Here is a 21,527-nt window from a genome sequence, read left to right as displayed (position 1 = left end):
CTTCTTCTCTAATTTTATAGCTTATTTTAAGTCCTCTCCTTTATTTATGGTACATTACTCCTTCCCCTGAGTTTCCTAGGCAAGGGCTACAGTGTTTTAGAGGACCTGAGACAAATCAGTTTGGTGTTGGCAGACACATACCAGCTGGTGGCATAATCTTGCCATGCTGTGTTCACTTTGCACAGACAGCTTCAGAGGAACATAAGGAATTCTAGTAGTAGTACAGATACTTTGGCAAGGAAGGGGAAAGATGTTTGGATGTCCTAGGCTCAAATGATTCTACTCACAGAATAGTGATTCTGGTTGAATGATACTGTTAACTGATGGATCATGTCTATATGGTGCTTTGAAGGTGTGCAAGGCGCTTTTACATCTTGCTTGATCTTTCATTTGAATGTGGCTCTGCCATCTGCCACCCTGGGATTGATGATTGCCTTTGTTTGTCTTACTCCTCAAGTATTTCATAGGCTGTAGAGTTGGAAGAGATCTTAGTAGTCACCCAGTCCAATTACATATTATAACATTAGATCATATTTATATAATGACTTTGGGTTTACAAAGGACTTCCCATGCAGCAACTCTGTGAGGTGGGGAGTGCTATTATTGTCCTCATTTTATAGATGAGGAAACTAAGGTTCAGATTAATGTAGATACCACAGTAGAAGAAAGAGAAGAAGGCATCTCTGCCCATTCATTTAATAAGTACTTATTGCATGCTTTGTTATTTCCATAGTATTCCTCAAGGAATTTCAGTCTCTTTTCTTAGAAGGCAAATGAGATAATTATGTAACATGCCTTATAACTGTATGCAAATTATACAAACTTTTAGCATCTAAACTATATAAAGTTGAGTTATTATTGTTACAAATATAAGTGCATGAGATAACCAGAATACAAAAGCCAGGACAAGATAATGAAATTCAAAATAAATCATGCAAAGATAGTACTCGGCAAAACGTTCACTCACTGGCAAAAGACAAAAAGGGGTATGAAACTTGAATTAATGAATGAAAAAACATTCATTAAGCATTTACTATATGCTTGGCGTTGGGCTTTTGAGGGGATTTTAGAATTTGTATTTTAATAATTGCATATGGGCAAGAGGAGGATAGAATCATAAAGGCAAGGAAGCCCCCTTGGGTGTGTGTTGGAAAGTAAAGAGAGGTGAGATTGGGTAGACATGGGAGGATCAGTTGAGGGAGGGCCTTATTTAAGAATGAGGAGCTCAGCTTTGATGTAATACACAATAGGGGACCACCTTAAGTGTTTGCCAGGGGTTCTTAATATGATGAAAATGGTGCTTTAAAAAGATCCCTTAAACTGAGTATACTTCCATCCTCAAGCTAAGGGATTTCAGCATGCTGGGCAGGAGAGGAATTTCTACATTTCTCTGAGCAGTGGCTAAAACAGTCACCAGCACATAGTGGTGCTGCTGACTATACATTTGTATAGGGAAAATTGCCCCTTCAAAGCACATCAGTAAAACAACTGGGCATGACCCTTGTTCATTAGCAAGAGTTGCCAAAGGGCATGCTCTGGAGCAGTATCACTTTGTATGAGAAGGATTAGAGACTATTTGGCCCTAGCCAAGAAGCATTGCCATTCCTGCCAATTACCAGGATCCCAGCTTGTACTATTAAAGCGTACAAGGGATTGCTTTTTAGAAGACCTCAAGTGAAGATGGTATTATGCCCTGTGAATAGATGAAGAGGGTACTTACTGGACATTTCGTCCCCCTTCTCTCCCTGTCTCCACTGGCCCAGAAAAAGAGCCAGTCCCCTCTTTTGGCTTCCTATTCTTATAGCACATCAGGATGTCACATTACAGCTTTAGTTCTGGCTTCTCTGACTGTATACCCACTGATGCTACTTCATTCTGCTTCCCCATACTGACTATCTCACAGGCTGAGAGGTGATGGTGTGGGCCATATCACTGTTGCTGGGGCTATGGCAGAATAGAGAGGGAAGCCCTTGAAGGCTGACGCTTTCTTGAACGTTGGACCTCGAGCTCCAGGGCTATGCCAAGCTGGAGCATCTGCCTCCCTGTGGTCACACACTCTCCTTGGAGCCAAACTACGTAGTAGGCCAGGTTTCTTCCCCAGGAATAGAAATAAATAGAAGTCCCAGCCTTTCCCAAGCAGGAGTTTAGTTTCCATGCACTAATTCCACAATTACTGCCCTGATCTCTCTGAGCCCACAGGTATCTGCTCCGGAGTTACTCAGGGCCATGGGAGGTTACCAACCTTTCCAAGTGGCAGGTTGATCTGGCTTCTCTGATCAGGCAATAGCAAAATATTACTATCCCCCGACCTTATTTATTTTAACCCTGTTTTCATAGATCCTCTGGCTTCTTCTTCATGCTTCAGCACTGAGCTCTTATTCAGGACGTCTGGTCTAGCTTAAAATGTCCCAGGAAGAGAATTATCCAGGAAGACCATTCTAATGTGACTTTGTCACAAGGTTTATCTCTTCCCTACTTTATCTTTACCATCACAGTCTCTAACTACCGCCTTCTCAGCTTGTTTCTTTCCTTTCAAGTCACATCTCTCATTATTTGGCCCTTTTATCCCAGGTGAACCTTTGGGTTAGAGAATTTGGGTAAGCTAAGTAAGAAAAAGTGCTTTGGACTCTGAAATTTGCGTGATAACCTCAAACTCAAAAGCCAGTGCTGGCAATGCTTGGCATAATACACTTCTGATTTATACCCACTTCCCCCCTCCTCACTCTGGTTCATCCTCAATTCCCTTCTGTGGTTTGGTGATTCTTTTCTGATCTCTCACATTCACTACATTCCTTATTTCTTCTAATCCCATCCAGTTTAATTTAACAAATATTTTGTAGGTGCCTACTCTGTGCAAGGCATCATGCTAGTTTTTGAGGTCAAAAAGAAAAGTAAGTCCTACAAAAAACCTACATTTTACTGGGAGAGGTAGTGGCCGTTTAACATAGTGGGAAGAGCTCTGGATAACTCTATGCCAGGCTGGAGCAGCTGCCTCCTTGTGGTCACACACTGTCTTTGAAGCCAGACTATGTAGCTGACCAGGCTTCTTCCCCAGGAATAGAAGTAAATAGAAGTTAGAGGACCTGGCTTCCACTCCTGCCTTTGATATTTGCTACCCGTGTGATTTTGGGCAAGTCAGTGAAGCCTCACTTTTTTCATCTAACAAAATAAAAGGGATGGACTAGATGTGATATTATAAATCAACGTTATTCAAGGGTTACTTTGAGGAAGGCAGGGACTCTACCAATAAGGGGAATCAGGAAAGGCTTCCCATAGGAGGAAGCACAAGAATTCAGCTTTGAAGGAAGAGAGGGAGATGACAAGAGTCATCCTGAAGGTGAGGATGGAGCCCATTCCAGGCTCAATGGAAGGAGATGGCATGCTGACATGGGACAACAGCAAGGAGGCCAGTTTGCCTGAGTATGTGAAAGGGAGAAACATGAGATATGATTGGAAAGGTAGCCCAGAGCCAGGCTTCTAGGATTGGTCCATTTGGGGATGATCTTTGGGCACCTTTGATCGCTGTAACTGGCATGAATAACTGACCCTGAAGATTTTGCCTAATCACTATCTTCTATGTAGATGCCTTCTAGAGACTAACTCTCACTAAGACTTTTTTGAATTAATCAAACACTTTGCAGGAGATACAGGTACCTAGAGCTTTAGGCACAAATGTAACATGGACTGTTTGTTACTGCTAGAGACATTGCTGAATAGAGCTAAGGCAGGGGATAACACTTCAGGCCAAGACTTGTTTCCAACATTCCCTGGTTAGTGGGTAACCCAGCTGTTTGAGCAAGGAACATTCTTCTCTCAATCGGGATTAGACAAATCAAGACGCTGCTCATTTTTTTTCTGCCTTCCATCCCTATTAGGTCCCTATTAGGTCAAAGTTTATTGATTTATTCATTTATTTATTTTAATTAACAAGCATATATCTTCTCTCGCTCCTACATCCCTTTCATCAATTGGTGGACAATAGAAAATAAATAAAAGTAAAACCTTTGTCCTAAATATGTGTAATCAAGCAAAGCAAATTCCCAAAATGGTCGTCTACAAATATATAGGACCCATGCTGCATCTTGAATCCATCATCCTTCAGTCAGGAGGTGAATGGCATACTTCAACTTTGGTCCTCTAGAGTCATGACTGGCCATGGCATTGATTAGAGTTCTTAAGTCTTTCAAAGCTGCTTTTGTTTATAATGGTGTTGTTACTGTATACATTGTCCTCTTGATTCTGCTAACTTGACTCTGTATGGATTCATGTAGGTCTTCCCAGGTTTCGCTGAAATCACACCTTTCATCATTTCCTTTGGAGCAATAATATTCCATTTCATTGATATACTATAAATTGTTTAGTCATTTTTTGGGTTGATGGGTACCCCTCAGCAGAGTTTTAGCAGCTGTAAACTTTGGGGGCTCCCCTAAGAGAGAGATGGGGGAGAAAGAGAAAGGGGGGAGAGAATCTTTTTTTCAAAGAGCCCATTACTGCATCAGTGGCCCATCTCTAGCACATAAAGGCAACTCCTCTGGTGTCTCCTTTAACACCAATTGGGTACTTCCCCCATGGAATCTCCTTTAGAATCTACTGTTTAATCCCCTAAACTTGGGTTTTATTATGAGAAACATGAAAGAGTCATGGGCAAGCTTTTCCTTTTGTGTTTAAGCCTCATTTGAAATGTGAACTCCAATTAAAGAAGTTAAGTTTCTTCTACGAAGTCATGCAACCAGGAGTCCTCTTTCCATGACAGTGCTCTTTCCACAATGCAACACTGCCCTAGGGAGCACAGGGATGAGTATGACCATTTTGGGGGTTCGCTAATAGTAGGCTCAGGAGGGGAAACTGAGTCTGGTGACCTTGCACAGCCCTCCCTCACTCAAAACAAAGTCAAGTGCAAGTCATGTCATCCTTTCTCTGATGTCATGGTCTTCAAAAACGAAGGACAAACACAGACAGACAGACAATAGTAGGTAATGAAAGTGCTTTAGGAGTTGGGGACAGCTCTCTATACCTCCCCTGAGATGACTTCTGAGGCAACAAGGTGTCACAGGGTGAGTGAGGGTCAGGGTGCCCTTGGAGTCCCTTAGGTGAACGTCAGTTGACAGCACTAGGACTCAGCTGCTCATGGGCCAGGAAGAGCTGGGACTGACTTCTGCCTTGGGTACGCAATGTGTGAGCCTAGCCAGGTCATTTAACTTTGAGCTTCAGTTTTTTCATCTGTAAAATGGGGATAATAACAGCACCAACCCCATAGGGTGGCTGTAAGGGTCAAATAAGAGAGAAAGCACTATGCAAAGGTCAGTTTCTCTTATTATTTAATTCAGATAAAGTATGATAAGAAGACACAGAGCCCTGGTCCATTTTTGAGCCAATGTCATGGATAGTTCCTGGATGTATTGGAAGTGGGGCTCCTGACTGCTTGTATCTACAGACAGTATACTCTCATACTCAGACAGGATGAATTCAAATGGCCGTTTGGTCTTTAAGTTCTCAAACCCAGATTGAGTGAAAACAGGCATTATTTGCAAATACTATCCAGTTTCTGGTCTGGTGTCTAGGACACTCCAAACTTAGTAACTTCCTAAATTCTTGTGTGTATGTTTGTATGTGTATATACGTATGTATGTTTGTCTGAGTGTTGGGGAAGAGGGAGTCTGTTTTTTATTGGGGTTTCTAGGCTATTGAACAGTTTCTCTCATCGACTTCCTTTTCCTTCTGTCTTTTTTCCCCAGGGTGCTCGCGGCAATGATGGTCAGCCAGGCCCAGCCGGTCCCCCTGTAAGTGGGCTGATACTCATTTTTTGTTGTTCTTGGGAGTGATGGGGGCGGGGAACGTCAGGAAATCCCAGGCTTGGGAAAGTTCGCTTTTGATCATGTTCAGAGTCAAATATTCATTTTGAACTCTGCATCTAGGCAAATGGAGGCCGAGGTGTTTCAGAGGTTCTCTTTGACCTTAGAGTGGTGCCTTTAATGAGGACCTCTGTCTGGAGACCCCTGAGGGTACTGGCGTCTGAATGCCTGCTGTGTTCTCTTTAACTGGAGACTATGGCCAGAATTTTTGTAGAGCTCAGACAGGCTAATGTGGGGGAGGGGTGAGCTAGAGGCTCACTCAGAGTCTCTGGAGTTTGGTCCCTTTCCCAGCCAGAGACTCACTACTTTTCTTTTGTCCATAGGGTCCTGTCGGTCCTTCTGGTGGTCCTGGATTCCCAGGTGCTCCAGGAGCGAAGGTAAGTCTTTGCTGCCAACACAACTGTGAATTCCCAAAACATCAATGAATCCTGCCTCCCCCCACCAGAGAGGTTTTTTTGAGCCCCTCTTCCCTTCCAAGAATCTCAATTCCCTGCCCCCACCCACTGTTACTCCCCATTTAGAGAATGATTAAAAGCAAGAATTTCTCTAGGGTCACCTGCTGGAAGAAAAAGCAAAGATAGTATGATAAACAGCTGAAGGTAAAATTACAGTCTCCAGCAAAGGAAGGGCAGACAGAGAGGTACAGGAGGGAGGGGAAAAGCGAGAGATCAGAGAGAGGATAGTCCTCCAGGAGGGGAAGGGAAGAGATCTTTCTTTCCAACAATCTTAAGAGAGGAGCTAGGAGAAGCATCAAAAAGTAAAGCAGCCAAAAGGACCAGGTCAGAGTAGGAGGAAAAGGAGTGATAATAAAATGAGTGAACATCACTTCCTTCTCTCCTTTCCTCCCTTTCTCTCTCCTTCTGCCTCTTCCAAAGTCTCATTTTGTTTCTGCCTCAATTGATAAACATGGCTTTTATGGGATCCTGTTTATTTTTAAAATAAATTCCATTAAAAAAACCGTTAAGAATTTGACAAACACAAATCCAAATCACCAATAATAAGAGAAATATAAATTAATACAATGCATTAATGTGTCTGTCCTCTCCCATAAGGCTTCCAAAAAACAGCCAATGTTTTTTGTTCTCTTTGATTATGAAATGGTTTATGGTTTGATGGTTATGAAATGGAAACTTCTGGTTGTATTAATTTATATTTCTCTTGTTATTAGTGATTTGGAGAATTTGGATGTGGTTGTTGATGGCTTGCATTTCTCCTTTTGAGAATTGCCTGTTCATTTCCTTTGTGATGTATCTACTAAGGAATGGCTCTCATTCTTGTAAATTGGAGTCAGTTCCTTGTATATTTTGGATAGCAGACCTTTATCAGAGAAATTTGCTGCAAAGACGTTTTTCCTCATTAGCTTCTACTTCTAACTCCATCTATTTTGTTTGTGCAAAAATGTTTCATTTTCATATAACCAAAATTGTCCATTTATTCTTCTGTGATCCCGTCTACCCCTTTTTTGGCCAGTAACTCTTTCCTTAGCCATAATTGTGAAAGTATCTTCTTTGTTCCTCAAATTTCTTTCTTTCTAGGACATGCATTCATTTGGAGCTTCACATATATCTATCTATCTATCTATCTATCTATCTATCTATCTATCTATCTATCTATCTATCTATATTGGGAGATCTTGGTCTAAACCCAGTTTTTGCTAGATTGCTTTCTGGCCTTCTCAGCAGTTTTTGTCAAATAATGAATGAGTTCTTACCCCGCTAGTTAAAGTCCTTGCATCTATCAAACACTATGGCATTATGTTCTATTGTTTCTGTATCTTATGTACCTAATTTATTCTAATGACTAAATTTTTAATTTTTAACCAGTGCCAAAATAGTGTTGATGCCTATTGCATTGTCTTATTGTTTAAGATCTGGTTCATCCCACTTTTTAAAAAATAATTCCTTTGAGATTCTTGACCTCTAGCTACTCCAGATGAATTTTGTTATTATTTTTCTACTTATACAAACTCTGTTAGATTGATATGGCACTGAATCTCTAAATTATATCAGTTTAGGTAGTACTATATTTTCATCATATTGGCACAGTTCAGATGTGATCAATTAATATTTCTCCATTTATTTAGATCTGTCTTCATTTCTCTAAAGATTATTTTTTAATTGTATTCATATAACTCTTGTATGTATCTTGATAGGTGGATCCCCAAATATTTTATACATTTTATACTTATTTTGAAAGCAATTGTTTTTTCTAACTCATCCTGATGGTTCTTTATATTTTCAAAATGTCTCACTGACACTTTTTTGTTTTTTGTATCACTATTTCTACCCCCTCCCCATGTCCTCCCAACCCCTCCCTACTTTCCCTAAAAAACAAACAAACAAACAAACCTTTCAAAGTCATTATAATAGAGCTCTTCAGAGGATTAATAGAGGCCAGTGGGAGATTACAGCTCAGGGAAAGGTCTCTGTGACTCAGGAGAGAATCCAGTGTGAAATTTCCTGGAAAATCTTGCTGAGTTTAGGCCAAGAGATGAATGCGGTCAAGTGGAATCAGGTTGCTTTTCCCTCTTGGGGTTTCCATGGCAACCAGACAGTAGCTGAGGCTCTGGGAGCCAGGTGAAGGAGAGCCACTGTGAAGAGGAACAGAAAAGGTGAAGGCACTTGACCTTTACAAAATAATGATTGTAAAAGGAAGATAAGAAAGTCTTGAGAAGAGGAAAAGCCAAACCCAGAAACTTGAGCAGCCTTTGCCCTCTCTTCAAATCAGTGCCCTCCCCCTCTTCCTGAATGACTTTGTTTTTAACAAACATGTTAAAAAAAATTATAATTGTCAGGAAAAAAAGTACAAGTCACAGGAAAAATTGGTTTGTTTTATACTGGATTGTCAGGGACTGATCTTGGCTGAAGCCTGAGAATTCACCCAGACTAGACTGCTCCTGGGTATATGTAATATCCTCTAGGCTGGGAGGGTCTTTGCTCCAGCACCCAGGTTTTACCCCAAACCAGTTTCATCTAGGACTTTGAGCTGCATTGGAAACACTCTAACTCTACCTTGGGGAAATGGATTTTCTGAGGTCAGCCATAGCATTAGGAGAAGGCTAAATGACTAATGACCCAGTCCATAGTCCCTTCAGCTCAACTTTGTTGAGTCTAGTCGTAGTACTCTCCTAAGCTATTCACAATGCAGAAGGGGTCTGACTCCAGATGGGGTCAAGAACCACAATTTTAGAAGAGCTGATGGGATCTTGAGTGGAAAAAGTTTAAGAAGCCCTGGTCTAGAATGACCAGGGGGTCTCAGAGAAAGAAGAAATTTGTCATGAAGCAGGTGGAGGGGGAGAAGCAGGCATCCTACCTCTTGTGGCTTCAATTTTTATGAATTTTTAAATTTTTTGCCTCTTGAAAAATTATGTATCTGAAGTCTATAGTTCCTGGCCTAATATATCCTCTCAGAACCAGCAAATGACTCAAGGTAGATGAAAGCTAAGGAAACTCACTACAAATTCAAGAATGTTCATTGGTGTATGCTTTTGTTTGTGAATGTATACACACATGTGTGGACACATGTATAGACACACAGCTATGTTTATATGTTCATGGTTGGATACACATGTGTGAACATGTATATGTGTTTGTAGGGGACCTGGAATTTTTGAAACCTGCATATAATTGGCATATAAATTTTATTTACTACCTTGGTGACCTGTTTCCTTCTCTTGCTCCCTTCATTTTACTAATGTTTATATTTCTTACTCTTTAGGGAGAAGCTGGTCCTACTGGTGCTCGTGGTCCTGAAGGTGCTCAAGGTCCTAGAGGCGAATCTGGCACCCCTGGGTCTCCTGGGCCTGCAGGAGCCTCTGTAAGTGAAAACTGCTCTCCAGCATAAATGGCCTTGGGAGGGATAAGGTTGGCCCTATGGAGGAGGGGTGCAGAAAGATAGTGAGGAAGCTGCTGGGAACAACAGGAAATCAGATCAGGACCTCTGTGCTCCCTAACTCCCTATGGCTGATGCCCTATCCAGAAAATCCAGAAAACAGGACTCCATAGGCCTTAGGGATTATTGGCAAAGGTATTACCTTATAGAAGAACATGCAGGTAAGGGAAGGATAAGACTCTACCTCCCCAATATCTCTCACATTTATCCTATCCACCTTCATTTATATGGCCACCATCCTAGTTCAGGCTCTTGTTACCTTTTCCCTGGACCATTGCAATAGCCTTCTAATTGGTGTCTTTACTGCAAGTCTCTTCTTTTGCTAATTCATTCTCCACTTGGCTGCCAAAGTGATTTTCCTAAAGCATAGGTATGACCACATCACCCCTCTGTTCAATAGCTGCCAATGACTTCCAAATACTATATGATAATTACGTAATAATTTTATAATGATCAATTGGAGACTCCTCTGTTTGGTATTTGTAATGTAGCCTTAACCTACCTTTCCAGGTATATTATTTATCATTCCCCTTCCTACATTCTTCATGTTGGCCAAACTAGCCTACTTGTTCATCATACCACATTCCATCTCCCATGCCTGGAATGAACTCTTCTTCACATCTGCCTCTTAGAAGACCTGATTTACTTGAAATCGTAGTTCAAACACTCCTACATGAGACTTTCCCACACCTAGCTTTTAATGTCCTGTCCCCATAACTTGTATCTATTTTGTACTTATTTATATCTGCACATATTGTTTCTGGAAAAACGTAATCTTTCTGTGGTCAGAAACGAGTTCATTTTTTCTGGCATTCCCTCTATCACTTAGCATACCACACAACAGATGCCTACTAAATGCTTGGCGATTGATAGATTACTTCAGTGGGTCCGAGGCTTCTGTTCCTCTCACTCCCTTCTCCAGAGGAAGGCTACCCCAGGTTCTAAGAATGCGCTGGCTTTTGTCCTGCACACCCCTACACTTCATTGCAAATCAGATGGAATAGGATTGCCTTTATTCCTTCACCCCCTAATGAGTCACAATCTCTGAAGTTTTCCTTCCGGCCAAACCCTCCAGACTCATTCTCTCCATTTTTATCTGGAGCCTTCTTTTTTTCAACCTTACCTTTCTCCTGGAAGTACTTAGCAACTTAAAGTTATCTTTTTTTCAATTCAAAGTCATCTAAAATAAAGTTATTTGTTATTTTGAGGACAGGGCTAGTCCTCAGCCTCACAATTAATTTCCCTAAGATTGAAAAGTGAGATTCTTTTTCTGCTGCTCCAATAATATCTCTCTATTTTTAGGGCAACCCTGGAGCTGATGGGATCCCTGGAGCCAAAGGATCTGCGGTAAGTGTTGCCCCCTGGCCTTTCCCCCTTCCAGTTTAGTTCCATAGCCCTAGGATGAAAAATAGACTAGCTATCTCTGAGTAGTGAGAAGAGACACCAGGGAAAGGCTCTCAGGGAAGGGATTTAGGGATTAATATTTGCTTACTTTAAAATTATCATCTAAGGCAATGAGATAGTTCTATTGTAAATGGTTCACCCTGTAAGGGACTTTATCTGATTTAATTTTTTGGAATTTGTGACTGTATGATCACTGCTTTAAAAAAAAATTGAAATCCTGGGCAGTGATGAGTGAATCATGCCTGGAGGGTTATGAGTTCCTTATCTCTGCATCCTCTAGTTAGGATGAGCTTCCAGTGAAGGTAGCATTTTAATGTTCCCTTTGGTTGAGAGCAGGGAGGTGAATTTGGTACGTGAACCATATAGCTATTCTGATCATAAGCAGTGCTCTAAAAGAGGGAGCAGAGATGGACGAGGGAATGGGAAAGAAGATGGCAGTCCTGCTTTCACTCACAAATTTACTCTAATTTCCCATTCCAAAGCCCCTGGAATGGAGTGTTCATCCCCCTTTCTCCTGACTGCTCTTTGCTTGATATTGACAGGGTGCTCCTGGAATTGCTGGTGCCCCAGGCTTTCCTGGTCCTCGTGGTCCTCCTGGTCCCCAAGGTGCAACTGGCCCTCTAGGTCCTAAAGGTCAAACGGTAAGGGCCCCAAGCTTATGAGTCCCGAAGGGCTTCCCTTGTCGCTGGGTCACAGAGCATTCCGTCCCACATCAGTTTCTTCATCTGTAAAAAGTGAGGAGTTTGGATTAGATGCTCATTAGGATCTCTTCCAATCCTAAGTCTACAATCTTACAGTCAGACTGGACCTGCCTTTCCACATCACTGAATTATGGGTCTTCTCTTTTTGGGGAGCACCAATGGCTTTAATACATACACCATTTTCATTTTTTCTTTTTTTTTTAATTTATTTATTTATTTTTAGTTTTCAACATTTTCTTCCATGCGTTTCAAAATTCCTCCCCCTCTCTCCCACCACCCTCCCCAAGAGAGCATGCAGTCTGATGTGGGTTCTACACATACATTCCTATTAAACACATTTGAACATTAGTCGTGTTGCACAGAAGAATGATCACAAATGGGAGAAAGCGTGAGAAAGAAAACAAAACAAAATAAAAAAGAAAGCAGGTTGCTTTGCTCTGCATTCTGACTCCATAGGTGTCTCTCTGGATGTGTTTGGCATTTTCCATCACACCATTTTCATTTTATAGTGGACAGGGTTACGAATGAGAACCTTTCTTTCTCTTCCTTCAGGGAGAACCTGGCATTGCTGGCTTCAAAGGTGAACATGGCCCCAAGGGAGAAACTGTAAGTATCTGGGACTGAAGCCTTTCTTTGCTGCTCTCCCTGTCTTAGAACCAGTCCATCCAGATTAGAACTCATAACCTTGGCCTTAGACCATCCAGTCACCTGGGAGACATATTCATTTTCTGAGAGCTATTTAGTAAGGTCATGAAGATGCTTCTGTACCACAGGCCAATTCTTTAGCACAGGCTAAGTTCTTGGGTGAATAGTGTTACTGATTTAAGTTTTTCCTGGTACTAGGAGGAAAGGGCAAAGATAAAGTTATATGTTTTTGCTCTATGCTTGAGCCTTGGACACATCTCTGCTATTTAGGGGGAAGATCAGGATGGTAAGGGGACTGGAGAATATCACAAATAAAGATCAGAGGACCAAGGAGGGAGATGATAGCTGTCTCTAGGTTCCTGAAGGCCTGTGATGGGATAGAATAGACTGTTTACAGTTATTCTGCTTGGTCTTAGAGGGTAGAAACATAACTTGTAGAGAAGTAGATTTAGGTTTGATATAAAGAAAAACTTAGTAACTGGTGCTCTATCCAGGAATAGAAGTTGCAGTCTTGAGAGGTCATAACCTCCTCTGCCATTGGAGGTCTTCCATTGGAGGCTAGATGATTAGTTTGGGCATGCTGTAAAGGGAATTCTTAAGTCAAGTTCAAGTTGGACAAACTCTGAGACTCCTTCCTGAGCTAAGATTCTTTGATTCCATTATCAAAATATTTCCTGGAAATCTAGGAATAGGGAACCCTAAACAATATATGGTAGATGGAGATTTTGAGTTTCTTATCTGACTACCTAGAGCCATCTATATTCTAGAAGATCTAGTCTTACTTATTGAAATTGGGGAGCAGAAGTGAGGGTATCCTGGAATAGAAGAATCAGCCAGTCTGTGTAGGTATCTGTTACAGAAAGCTCAGTGCCCTGAATGTGTCTATCAGTGTCTTAGATTTACAAGATTTTTGCTCCAATTCCAAAATGGGGGATGGTGGTGGTGGTTGTATATTGACGTTATCTATGCTCTATCATAATTTTATTTATATTGTTAAGTATTTTCCAATTATATTTTCATCTGGTTCAAGCTACACTCAAGAGTGTTGATAGCTACAATATAGCCAGGGGGAAGTATTTTTTTCATTGCTGAGCTAATTCACTTCATCTCATCTCTGGCTCAGATTTTGTACTGTAGCCGGTGAACTGAGTAAATGGAGTCAGAGACGATGGCTTATCTGTAGCGCTTGGTCTTGGCTTCCCATTGTGATGCCCCTGTGGAGATGGGGCTAGTGCCCTGCTTCCTGTAATTTCCAGAGATCCTTTCCTAACTTTGGTTTATTATTTTAATTTTTACTTTATACCTTTCCTGTTAGATAAATTCACTTAGTAATTTTCTAAATGTTTTCTCTTCCTCTTTGGTCAAGGATATCTTAGTAGACTTTGACCTTGGCCCTCTTCTTCGGCTTTGCTGCTATGTATAGATTGAATCTTTGGATTTGTTTTCTGCCACTATGCATACCATGGAACTGTCTTGTGTCCCCTCTTTCTCAAGCCCTAATCCAATTTGGTGGAAAGGGTCTTCTGTACCAATTAAATCATCTCTTAGGGATGAATTTCATCAGAACATCTTATGGGCTGCTTCGATTTACCAGAGTGGCAGCTGCCCCCAAGAACCATCCAAATCCTTAGCAAATTTTTCTTTTGTGCTTTCCCCTCAGGGTCCTGCTGGACCCCAGGGACCTCCTGGTCCAGCTGGTGAAGAAGGCAAGAGAGGTGCCCGTGGAGAGCCTGGTGCTGCTGGACCTGTGGGTCCTCCTGGAGAGCGAGTAAGTAGAACCGTCCTTCCTCAAGCTAATGGTGGGATATGGCTAAAAAGTCACCAGACTGAGAGCTACAAAGTTGGGTCCTAATACTGCCATTTACAGGGACTTACTCTGTGTGTCCTTGGGCAAATCTTGACTTCTCTGGTCCTCAGTCTTTCCTTTATTCCCTTTCCCATAACAAAAGCTGGAGATAATGATTCTGGCCCTAGTCTGTGTGCTTCCATATGATAACACACACAAAACCTTTGGGCTCCTTCATAGTTAGGTAGGAAGTTATTTTTAACACCTCACACTACTCTGCCCCTAATAAGACAGAAGTCCAAAGAACCTTGTTTCTGGGCAGATGAAGGTGATATTCTCTAGTTTCTATGACCTGAGCAGGATTTGTTCTTACTTCTTAACTTTCTTCTTTCTTCTCAGGGTGCTCCTGGTAACCGTGGTTTCCCAGGTCAGGATGGTCTGGCAGGTCCCAAGGTAAATATATTTCATTCTATCCTGAAATCTATGGATCTAACCCCAGAGCTTGTTTACCCACACAGGGCTCTTTGCTTTGGCCCTAGTCTGAATGTTATATGGGTCTCCTACTAATTCCCTCTCTTTTTTTAACATCCTCTTTGACAGGGAGCCCCTGGTGAGCGTGGACCCAGTGGTCTTGGTGGTCCCAAAGGAGCCAATGGTGATCCCGGCCGTCCTGGAGAACCTGGCCTCCCTGGAGCTAGAGTAAGTTTATTAACCTCTTTGGACAGATGCTTCTAAGATACAGATATAACTTCCATACCCATATATTAGAGATCTTAGACCCCTGCAAGGAGTATTGTTGGACACTTGTAAAATAGGCAAAGGCCAGAAAAGGTGACCAATGTAATAGTAATTTCAGGAAGGACCCAGAAGAGTGGAACAGTTTGCTTCCTTCATGTCTGTGGAGTCACATATGTACATATTAGAATTCCTTTCCCTGCCCACTTCCACATCCTTTTACAGAAAGAATATACTCTTCAAGGTCTCTGGGTGATGCTAAGCAAAAGCGAATAAAGAATATATAATCCTAGCATCAAGAGCTGGCATCCAGGGGTGACTCTGGATCTGACTCTAGTCTGTGATGCCCTTCCATTCTAAGAAGGATATTGGAGTCAGGTGCTCATTCTGTGCCACCTACCCCTTTTTTGCCTCCTTTGGATCTTATGACTAATTACCCCAGAACTAGAAATCTTGTCCCCATTGTCTTTCCTCCTGCCCCTTATGGCCATTCTCTCCCAAGAGTAGAGGAAGGGCAGACCCTGAAGGAGAATGTGAGCTAATGAGAAGAGAACATCCTCCCACTCAGGCCTCCTGATATCAGTTTTCTTTTCTCTACACAGGGTCTAACTGGTCGCCCTGGTGATGCTGGTCCTCAAGGCAAAGTTGGTCCTTCTGTAAGTTAAATGTCTTATTTTCTGGGGCTGATGGCTGAAAGATGGGAAGGAAGAATAATGTATGTCAGGAGAAAACATGTTTCTGAATATGGGTAGGGAGGGCAATGACAAGATAGGTGTGGGTGATTTGGAGTGGGGAAGGGTACAGATTGTAATAGACTGTTTGGCTAGTGAGACCCATGGGGGTAGCATATTTGAGACTTATTTATTGGGACTTTGGGAACAAACTATAGTGTATTGAATGGAGTATATGGGCCAAGAGGAAGCTAATTAGCATTGAAAAGGGATGGAGAAAGCCCAAGATGTTTGTTTTCTTTCTAGATCAGGGTTTATGAGGCAAGCACTCCAGCACGTGATTAATCTCTTTGAAACTAGAAGAGTCTTATGCTGAGCCCTTTATGGTTAGATATGGCTAGTTCAAGTTCTTGCTCTTATCTGGTCCTATGTATGTAGACTTGGAGGGACAATCTCTAGTGTCTGAAACTGATGTCCTTTTTGAAACTGATGTCCTTTTTTTCAGGGAGCCCCTGGTGAGGATGGTCGCCCTGGGCCTCCAGGACCTCAGGGAGCTCGTGGGCAGCCTGGTGTCATGGGATTCCCTGGTCCTAAAGGTGCCAATGTAAGTTATGTCTTGCCTTTTCCCCTCCCCTGTGGGATATCAGCCCTCTTGTGTTCTTTGCCATTTCTTGTTCATGAACTGCTAATCTTAGGTTGATAGAAGACATCAGTCTCAGTTTTGTGTGTAGTGCCAGCCTTCGTATTGTGCCTTCTACAAGCTTTATGCTACGTGAAGCCAAAGTACCCAAGGTCTGGTGAAACACAATTCTCCTCAGAACTACCTGCCCTCGAAGTCAGCTTTAATTTTCAATAGTCTTGGGCATGACACTGCAACATGGTGGGGAGTTCTTGGACAATCCCAATCTATTTCCTACCTCAAACTGGATATGGAATTGGCAGTGTGCTTCATCCTTGATCTGCCACCTAATTGCTTTTTGGGAGAATATTGTTTCCCAGTCAGTTTCCCAAGGACTCTGCTTGTCCAAATTGCTTTGGCTTAACTCAGACCACCTAACCACAAGACTGTGTTTTCTTTCCACAAGGGAGAAGCTGGCAAGGCTGGTGAGAAGGGACTACCTGGTGCTCCTGGACTAAGGGTAATTATGCTCACAGTTATTCCTACACCTCCACAGCAGTTGTGAGCCTAGGAAGACAAAGATGAATACTGGAAAAAAAGCATTTTAATAAACATCACTCTCAAGAAAGGAACAGATTGAGATGGCATCTTTCACTCTAGTCATTGGTTGGTTATTTTTTACAGAGCCCCAGATTGTGGTAGATTCCAGAGAAAGTCTCTGAAGGACATAGGTTTTAACCTTTGGCAACTTTGAGACAATGGATTGGTAGACATTTATAAGCCTTCATATTGGAAGAGGGATATGAAGATTAGGAAAAGATATTGAAAGCCCAGAAATGTGAAAAGAAATGAGTGTGGCATGAGAATTAATTCTAAAAATACAATGACAGAAGAAAAAGAAAGAAGTGGAATTGGGAAGGACAACACATAGATACATTGAAGTTCAAAGAAAAGATGGAAATAGAGGCAAAAAGAGATAGAATTGAAAAATGTGAGTTGATATAAAGCCTGCTAAGAAACCAGGAAGTTTAAAGATGTGTGTATTTCTATGCTATTGGAAAGTGGATTTTATTCATGGACTTGTTTTAAAAAAAAGACTTGTGGAGAAAATGGAGATGGAGAAGATATCCTGGATCCTGAAATTAGAGTGCTAGATAAACAGAAGAGGGAATATTTCTTGAGGTCATCCAAGTTCACTCTACTGGGTTTTCTTTCTTTTTTTAGGGTCTTCCCGGCAAAGACGGTGAAACAGGTGCCTCAGGACCCCCTGGACCAGCGGTAAGCATTTGCCTAATCTCTCATGGACATGGGAATTGGGTTTGAAGCCCAGAGGCAGAGAATGCCTCAGTCCATCTAGAAACGTTAGCAGATTTTGATCTGGATAGTTCCCAGACATTTTAGTCCTAAGTTAACATCAATCATACCACAGATGACCATTGGGGAATGGATAGAGCATGAAGCATCAGGTTGTTCTGAATTTCTATTGGGGTTGTCAGTGGTATAAGCTACTAAATAGGGAGAATAGCAACTTCCTCTTGGTGTGTGGTATATATACCACACATATATGTACCCCCAGTGTTGGAAAGGCCAGGAATTTCCTGGTTTCTACAATTTCTCTCTGTATTCTTTATTTCTAGGACCCCTTCCTATGTGACTCTCATCTATTTACTATTTCTCTTATTTCCTTCAGGGTCCTGCTGGTGAGAGGGGTGAGCAGGGTGCTCCTGGACCATCTGGCTTCCAGGTAAGTGCCAGATTCATTCTTTTTCCCATGGCAGGGATGGATTAGATGAGGGTTGTTTCTGGACCACAGTGTACACTGTCAAAGAGAGATGGCACCTACTGGCTGCTGAGTGAGAGGAATGGAGGGAGGAGGTGAGAGGAAGGCTGTCACTCCATCCTAGTCTCTTAGAATATTTATCCTTTGTTACTTCTCCCTGAGACCAAGTCTGAGCCAAGGGTGAAGATGCAGAGACCACTTATTGCTGTTAGGACCAAGTCACTCCTTCATCCTGTGTTTAATATGTATCTCTTTGACTTCTAGGGACTCCCTGGCCCTCCTGGCCCTCCAGGTGAAGGTGGAAAACCAGGTGATCAGGTGAGTGTCTACAACCTACTTATCTGGAGGGAGAGGATTTTTTTGATGTTCTTTGCACTCCCAGCAAGACATGTAGAATGAAGACATGTACCCTAAAAGTTCTCTGTGCTGAGAATTCTATCAAAAACCCATTGGTTGAGGTGTTCTAGCATCACTTCCATACAGAAGCAAGCAATGTAACCTGAGGTTCCCAGGCTAAGCATAATTCCCCAGTTTTCCTGAGCTCACCACGAGTCTGCCTCTGTGGGCCCCAAAGCAAACTGTTGCCTGGGTACCCAGCTCTCGTGACTTCTGGAAATTTCCTCCCCATCTTACATCCTTCTGTTTTCCCAGGGTGTTCCCGGTGAAGCTGGTGCTCCTGGCCTTGTGGGTCCCAGAGTAAGTATGATTTCTAGTTGGGTTACATTACAGCATAGACCTGGCCATTTCTGGAATATCTCCCTGGGACTTGCCCTTTCCTTTATTCTGCTCTGAATCAGAAATTCTATTCAATACCTCAAAGTCTGTTCTTCTTGCTTGATTAATACTCTCTTAGTTAAGTGCCCCTGGTCTCCTCCATCCTTATATCTGCTCCTAACTCTCCTCCACCCCTTGTCATGGAGGTGATGTCCTAATCATGTTCTACCCCCTGATCTTTCTTTGATTTCCTCTACCACAGGGTGAACGTGGTTTCCCAGGTGAACGTGGCTCTCCTGGTGCTCAGGGTCTACAGGGTGCCCGAGGTCTCCCTGGAACTCCTGGCACTGATGGTCCTAAAGTAAGTAGGTCCTGAGGATTTGGGGGCAGGGTCTTGTAATGTTGTCCTGAGATATGGCAAAGGCTCTGCTTCTACCCTCTAGAGGAAAGGATGGAGAAGAGCCCATAAAGGAGAGAGAGCTGGAAAGAGTGGGAAGGGATAGGATAGGAAAAGGTAGTATGGGCAGAGAAGATTATATGGATACAAGTGGGAGAAAGGGAAGGAAAAGACCTCCCTGCCCTTTCACATCACAAACTCTTTCTCTTTATTTAGGGTGCTACTGGTCCAGCTGGCCCTAATGGTGCTCAAGGTCCCCCAGGTCTACAAGGAATGCCGGGTGAAAGAGGTGCAGCTGGTATTGCTGGACCAAAGGGAGACAGAGTAAGTACCAGTTCTGAAGCATGAATGTTACTCCTCTCTCCATCCATCCCACTACATGCTAGATCATGTCCCTGCATTGTTTTAAAATATACTCAGGGAAGCCCACTATTGGGAAGTGGAGGGAGTTGCCATGGTCTAGAATGGCAGCCCCTAACATGACACTTTGCTGAATGGCTCAGTGGCCCCAGGGTGCATCTGGTGATTAGGATAGGAGTCTAGAAGTCAGGACATTTGGCTTCTCATGCCCACTTGAACACAAATCTGTGTGTAAGCCTGGACCAGCTTCTCTGACTTTGGGATCCAAATAATGATGTTCCTCTCCCTTTGAAGGACTTGGAGATCCTCTGGAAAGGGGCTATATAATTATATAGTCCTCTAGGGGCTAGATAATTAGTACTTCCCTGAATGGAAGTACATTCCCTGTTCTCCTGTTGTTGACCATAATCTAGATTATTGTAATGTGTCCTTGGTTTCCAGAAACTTTCCCTTTGCTACTCTCCCTCTTCTCCTATCTTCTTGATGAATTAAAGGCAAGACTCTGTGCCCCACTAATCACCTGTCCCTTTCTACTTCCACACCTTCTCCCCTCCTTGAAGCACCTATGGTGCTCACACATATCTTTCTATGGCCATATGATTCATGAGACCACTTCCCTCTGCCCCAAATAAACATCCTCCTCATTACTGCCTCTATCCTAAAAATAGTTCCTTTCTTTTGCTCCTTAGATTTGCTTTACAGATTACTGCTCACAGTCTTTAAGAGGTTCTCAGCCTCTTCTCTCCTATCTCCTTTCCATTTCACTGCATTCTTTCCAATTAAGTAAAGCATAGGGCTCCTTTATCAGCTGGAAATAAAGCTCTTCCAAGACAAACTAACCCAGCCCTGCTTATTGGTGTGAACAGTCTCCTTGACCCTGTGACCTCCTCCATGAGTGCTTGGTCCCTTCTCCAAACTTGGTCATCTCCATAGCTGGAAGTTGGATCTGGGCATTGCAGGAGAGTACTCAGGCTCTACTTAAGAAAACACTTGCACTGGAGTGGTGGATGGAGTCCAGAATCCCTATTAAGTCTTTTCTTTATCCTCTCAGGGTGATGTCGGTGAAAAAGGCCCTGAGGGAGCTCCCGGCAAAGATGGCGGCAGAGTAAGTAAAGGGAATTGTGGCAGATGGCAGAACCAATCAGAGAGTATGATTGACACTCTCCCTGGTGATTCAGTCTCTTGCACTTAACCCTAGGTATGAGAGAAATCCCAAAGCTTTTGGGGTGGTAGACCCTGCTATGGGTCAAGCAGAGGCAGAAACATTTTAAATGACAACTGGGATGGAAAAGAAAAGTAGAGTGGAGCCAATGGGAGATGATGAAATTCAGGGAGTTCAAGAGAGTCAGCTGGTTCAGTGACTGAGTCTTCATGACGGAGCTCTGCTCTGTCCCACCTACTGTCCCAGGACCTTAGAAAGTCTCACTTTCCTTACCTTATTTTCCTTTTCCATAGGGTCTGACTGGTCCCATTGGCCCCCCTGGCCCTGCTGGCCCTAATGGCGAGAAGGTGAGTTGTTATGAATTTCTCTGCCTGAGGTAACAGTTGTCAGTGTACATAGACAACATTCTAACTCAGGAGATTCCCCTCCGTATTTCTTCATTTTAAGCTCCCTAAATATATTTTTTCTCCTTGCCCATCACCTAGGACCCTTCTCTCTCTTTGTAGACTGAGGGCAAAAGAGAGGATACTATTCAGCAGGGGCTATTTGGCAAAATGATTGGGGTTTCTACTGTTCTGGGGTCTTTGTTGATGTCACAGGGTTCTTCTAAGTACCAAGGTCACTGTTGATTTCCCACTTCCCTTCATCTGGTTCTTTATCTTCTCTCTAGGGTGAATCTGGCCCCCCTGGTCCTGCTGGAACTGCTGGTGCCCGTGGTGCCCCTGTGAGTTCTTATTCCTATTATTAAGAACCCCTCCCTGATCTCCTGCTCACTTCAAACCTAGACTAGCACCCCACTTCCCTGGGTGC

The 21,527-nt window shown here is 42.7% G+C and overlaps 1 protein-coding gene across 2 annotated transcripts in view; it reads left to right on the top strand.

The window, feature by feature from the left end:
- Window positions 1-21,527, top strand: part of COL2A1 (collagen type II alpha 1 chain) — a 47,499-nt gene that overhangs the window by 13,124 nt on the left and 12,848 nt on the right. For both annotated transcript variants that reach the window (XM_072654504.1, XM_072654503.1), the window contains 21 exons: window positions 5,736-5,780; window positions 6,176-6,229; window positions 9,570-9,668; window positions 11,046-11,090; window positions 11,690-11,788; window positions 12,401-12,454; window positions 14,154-14,261; window positions 14,679-14,732; window positions 14,880-14,978; window positions 15,617-15,670; window positions 16,191-16,289; window positions 16,771-16,824; window positions 17,529-17,582; window positions 17,995-18,048; window positions 18,349-18,402; window positions 18,736-18,780; window positions 19,061-19,159; window positions 19,412-19,519; window positions 20,607-20,660; window positions 21,011-21,064; window positions 21,388-21,441. In XM_072654504.1, the coding sequence (XP_072510605.1) occupies window positions 5,736-5,780; window positions 6,176-6,229; window positions 9,570-9,668; window positions 11,046-11,090; window positions 11,690-11,788; window positions 12,401-12,454; window positions 14,154-14,261; window positions 14,679-14,732; window positions 14,880-14,978; window positions 15,617-15,670; window positions 16,191-16,289; window positions 16,771-16,824; window positions 17,529-17,582; window positions 17,995-18,048; window positions 18,349-18,402; window positions 18,736-18,780; window positions 19,061-19,159; window positions 19,412-19,519; window positions 20,607-20,660; window positions 21,011-21,064; window positions 21,388-21,441 (1,440 nt within the window). The remainder of the gene's footprint in view (window positions 1-5,735; window positions 5,781-6,175; window positions 6,230-9,569; window positions 9,669-11,045; window positions 11,091-11,689; window positions 11,789-12,400; window positions 12,455-14,153; window positions 14,262-14,678; window positions 14,733-14,879; window positions 14,979-15,616; window positions 15,671-16,190; window positions 16,290-16,770; window positions 16,825-17,528; window positions 17,583-17,994; window positions 18,049-18,348; window positions 18,403-18,735; window positions 18,781-19,060; window positions 19,160-19,411; window positions 19,520-20,606; window positions 20,661-21,010; window positions 21,065-21,387; window positions 21,442-21,527) is intronic.

Source organism: Notamacropus eugenii, chromosome 3 (genome assembly GCF_028372415.1).
Source record: "Notamacropus eugenii isolate mMacEug1 chromosome 3, mMacEug1.pri_v2, whole genome shotgun sequence".
NCBI lineage: Eukaryota > Metazoa > Chordata > Mammalia > Diprotodontia > Macropodidae > Notamacropus > Notamacropus eugenii.
Note: the sequence above shows the minus strand (reverse complement) of the source record. Positions and strands in the feature narration are given on the sequence as shown.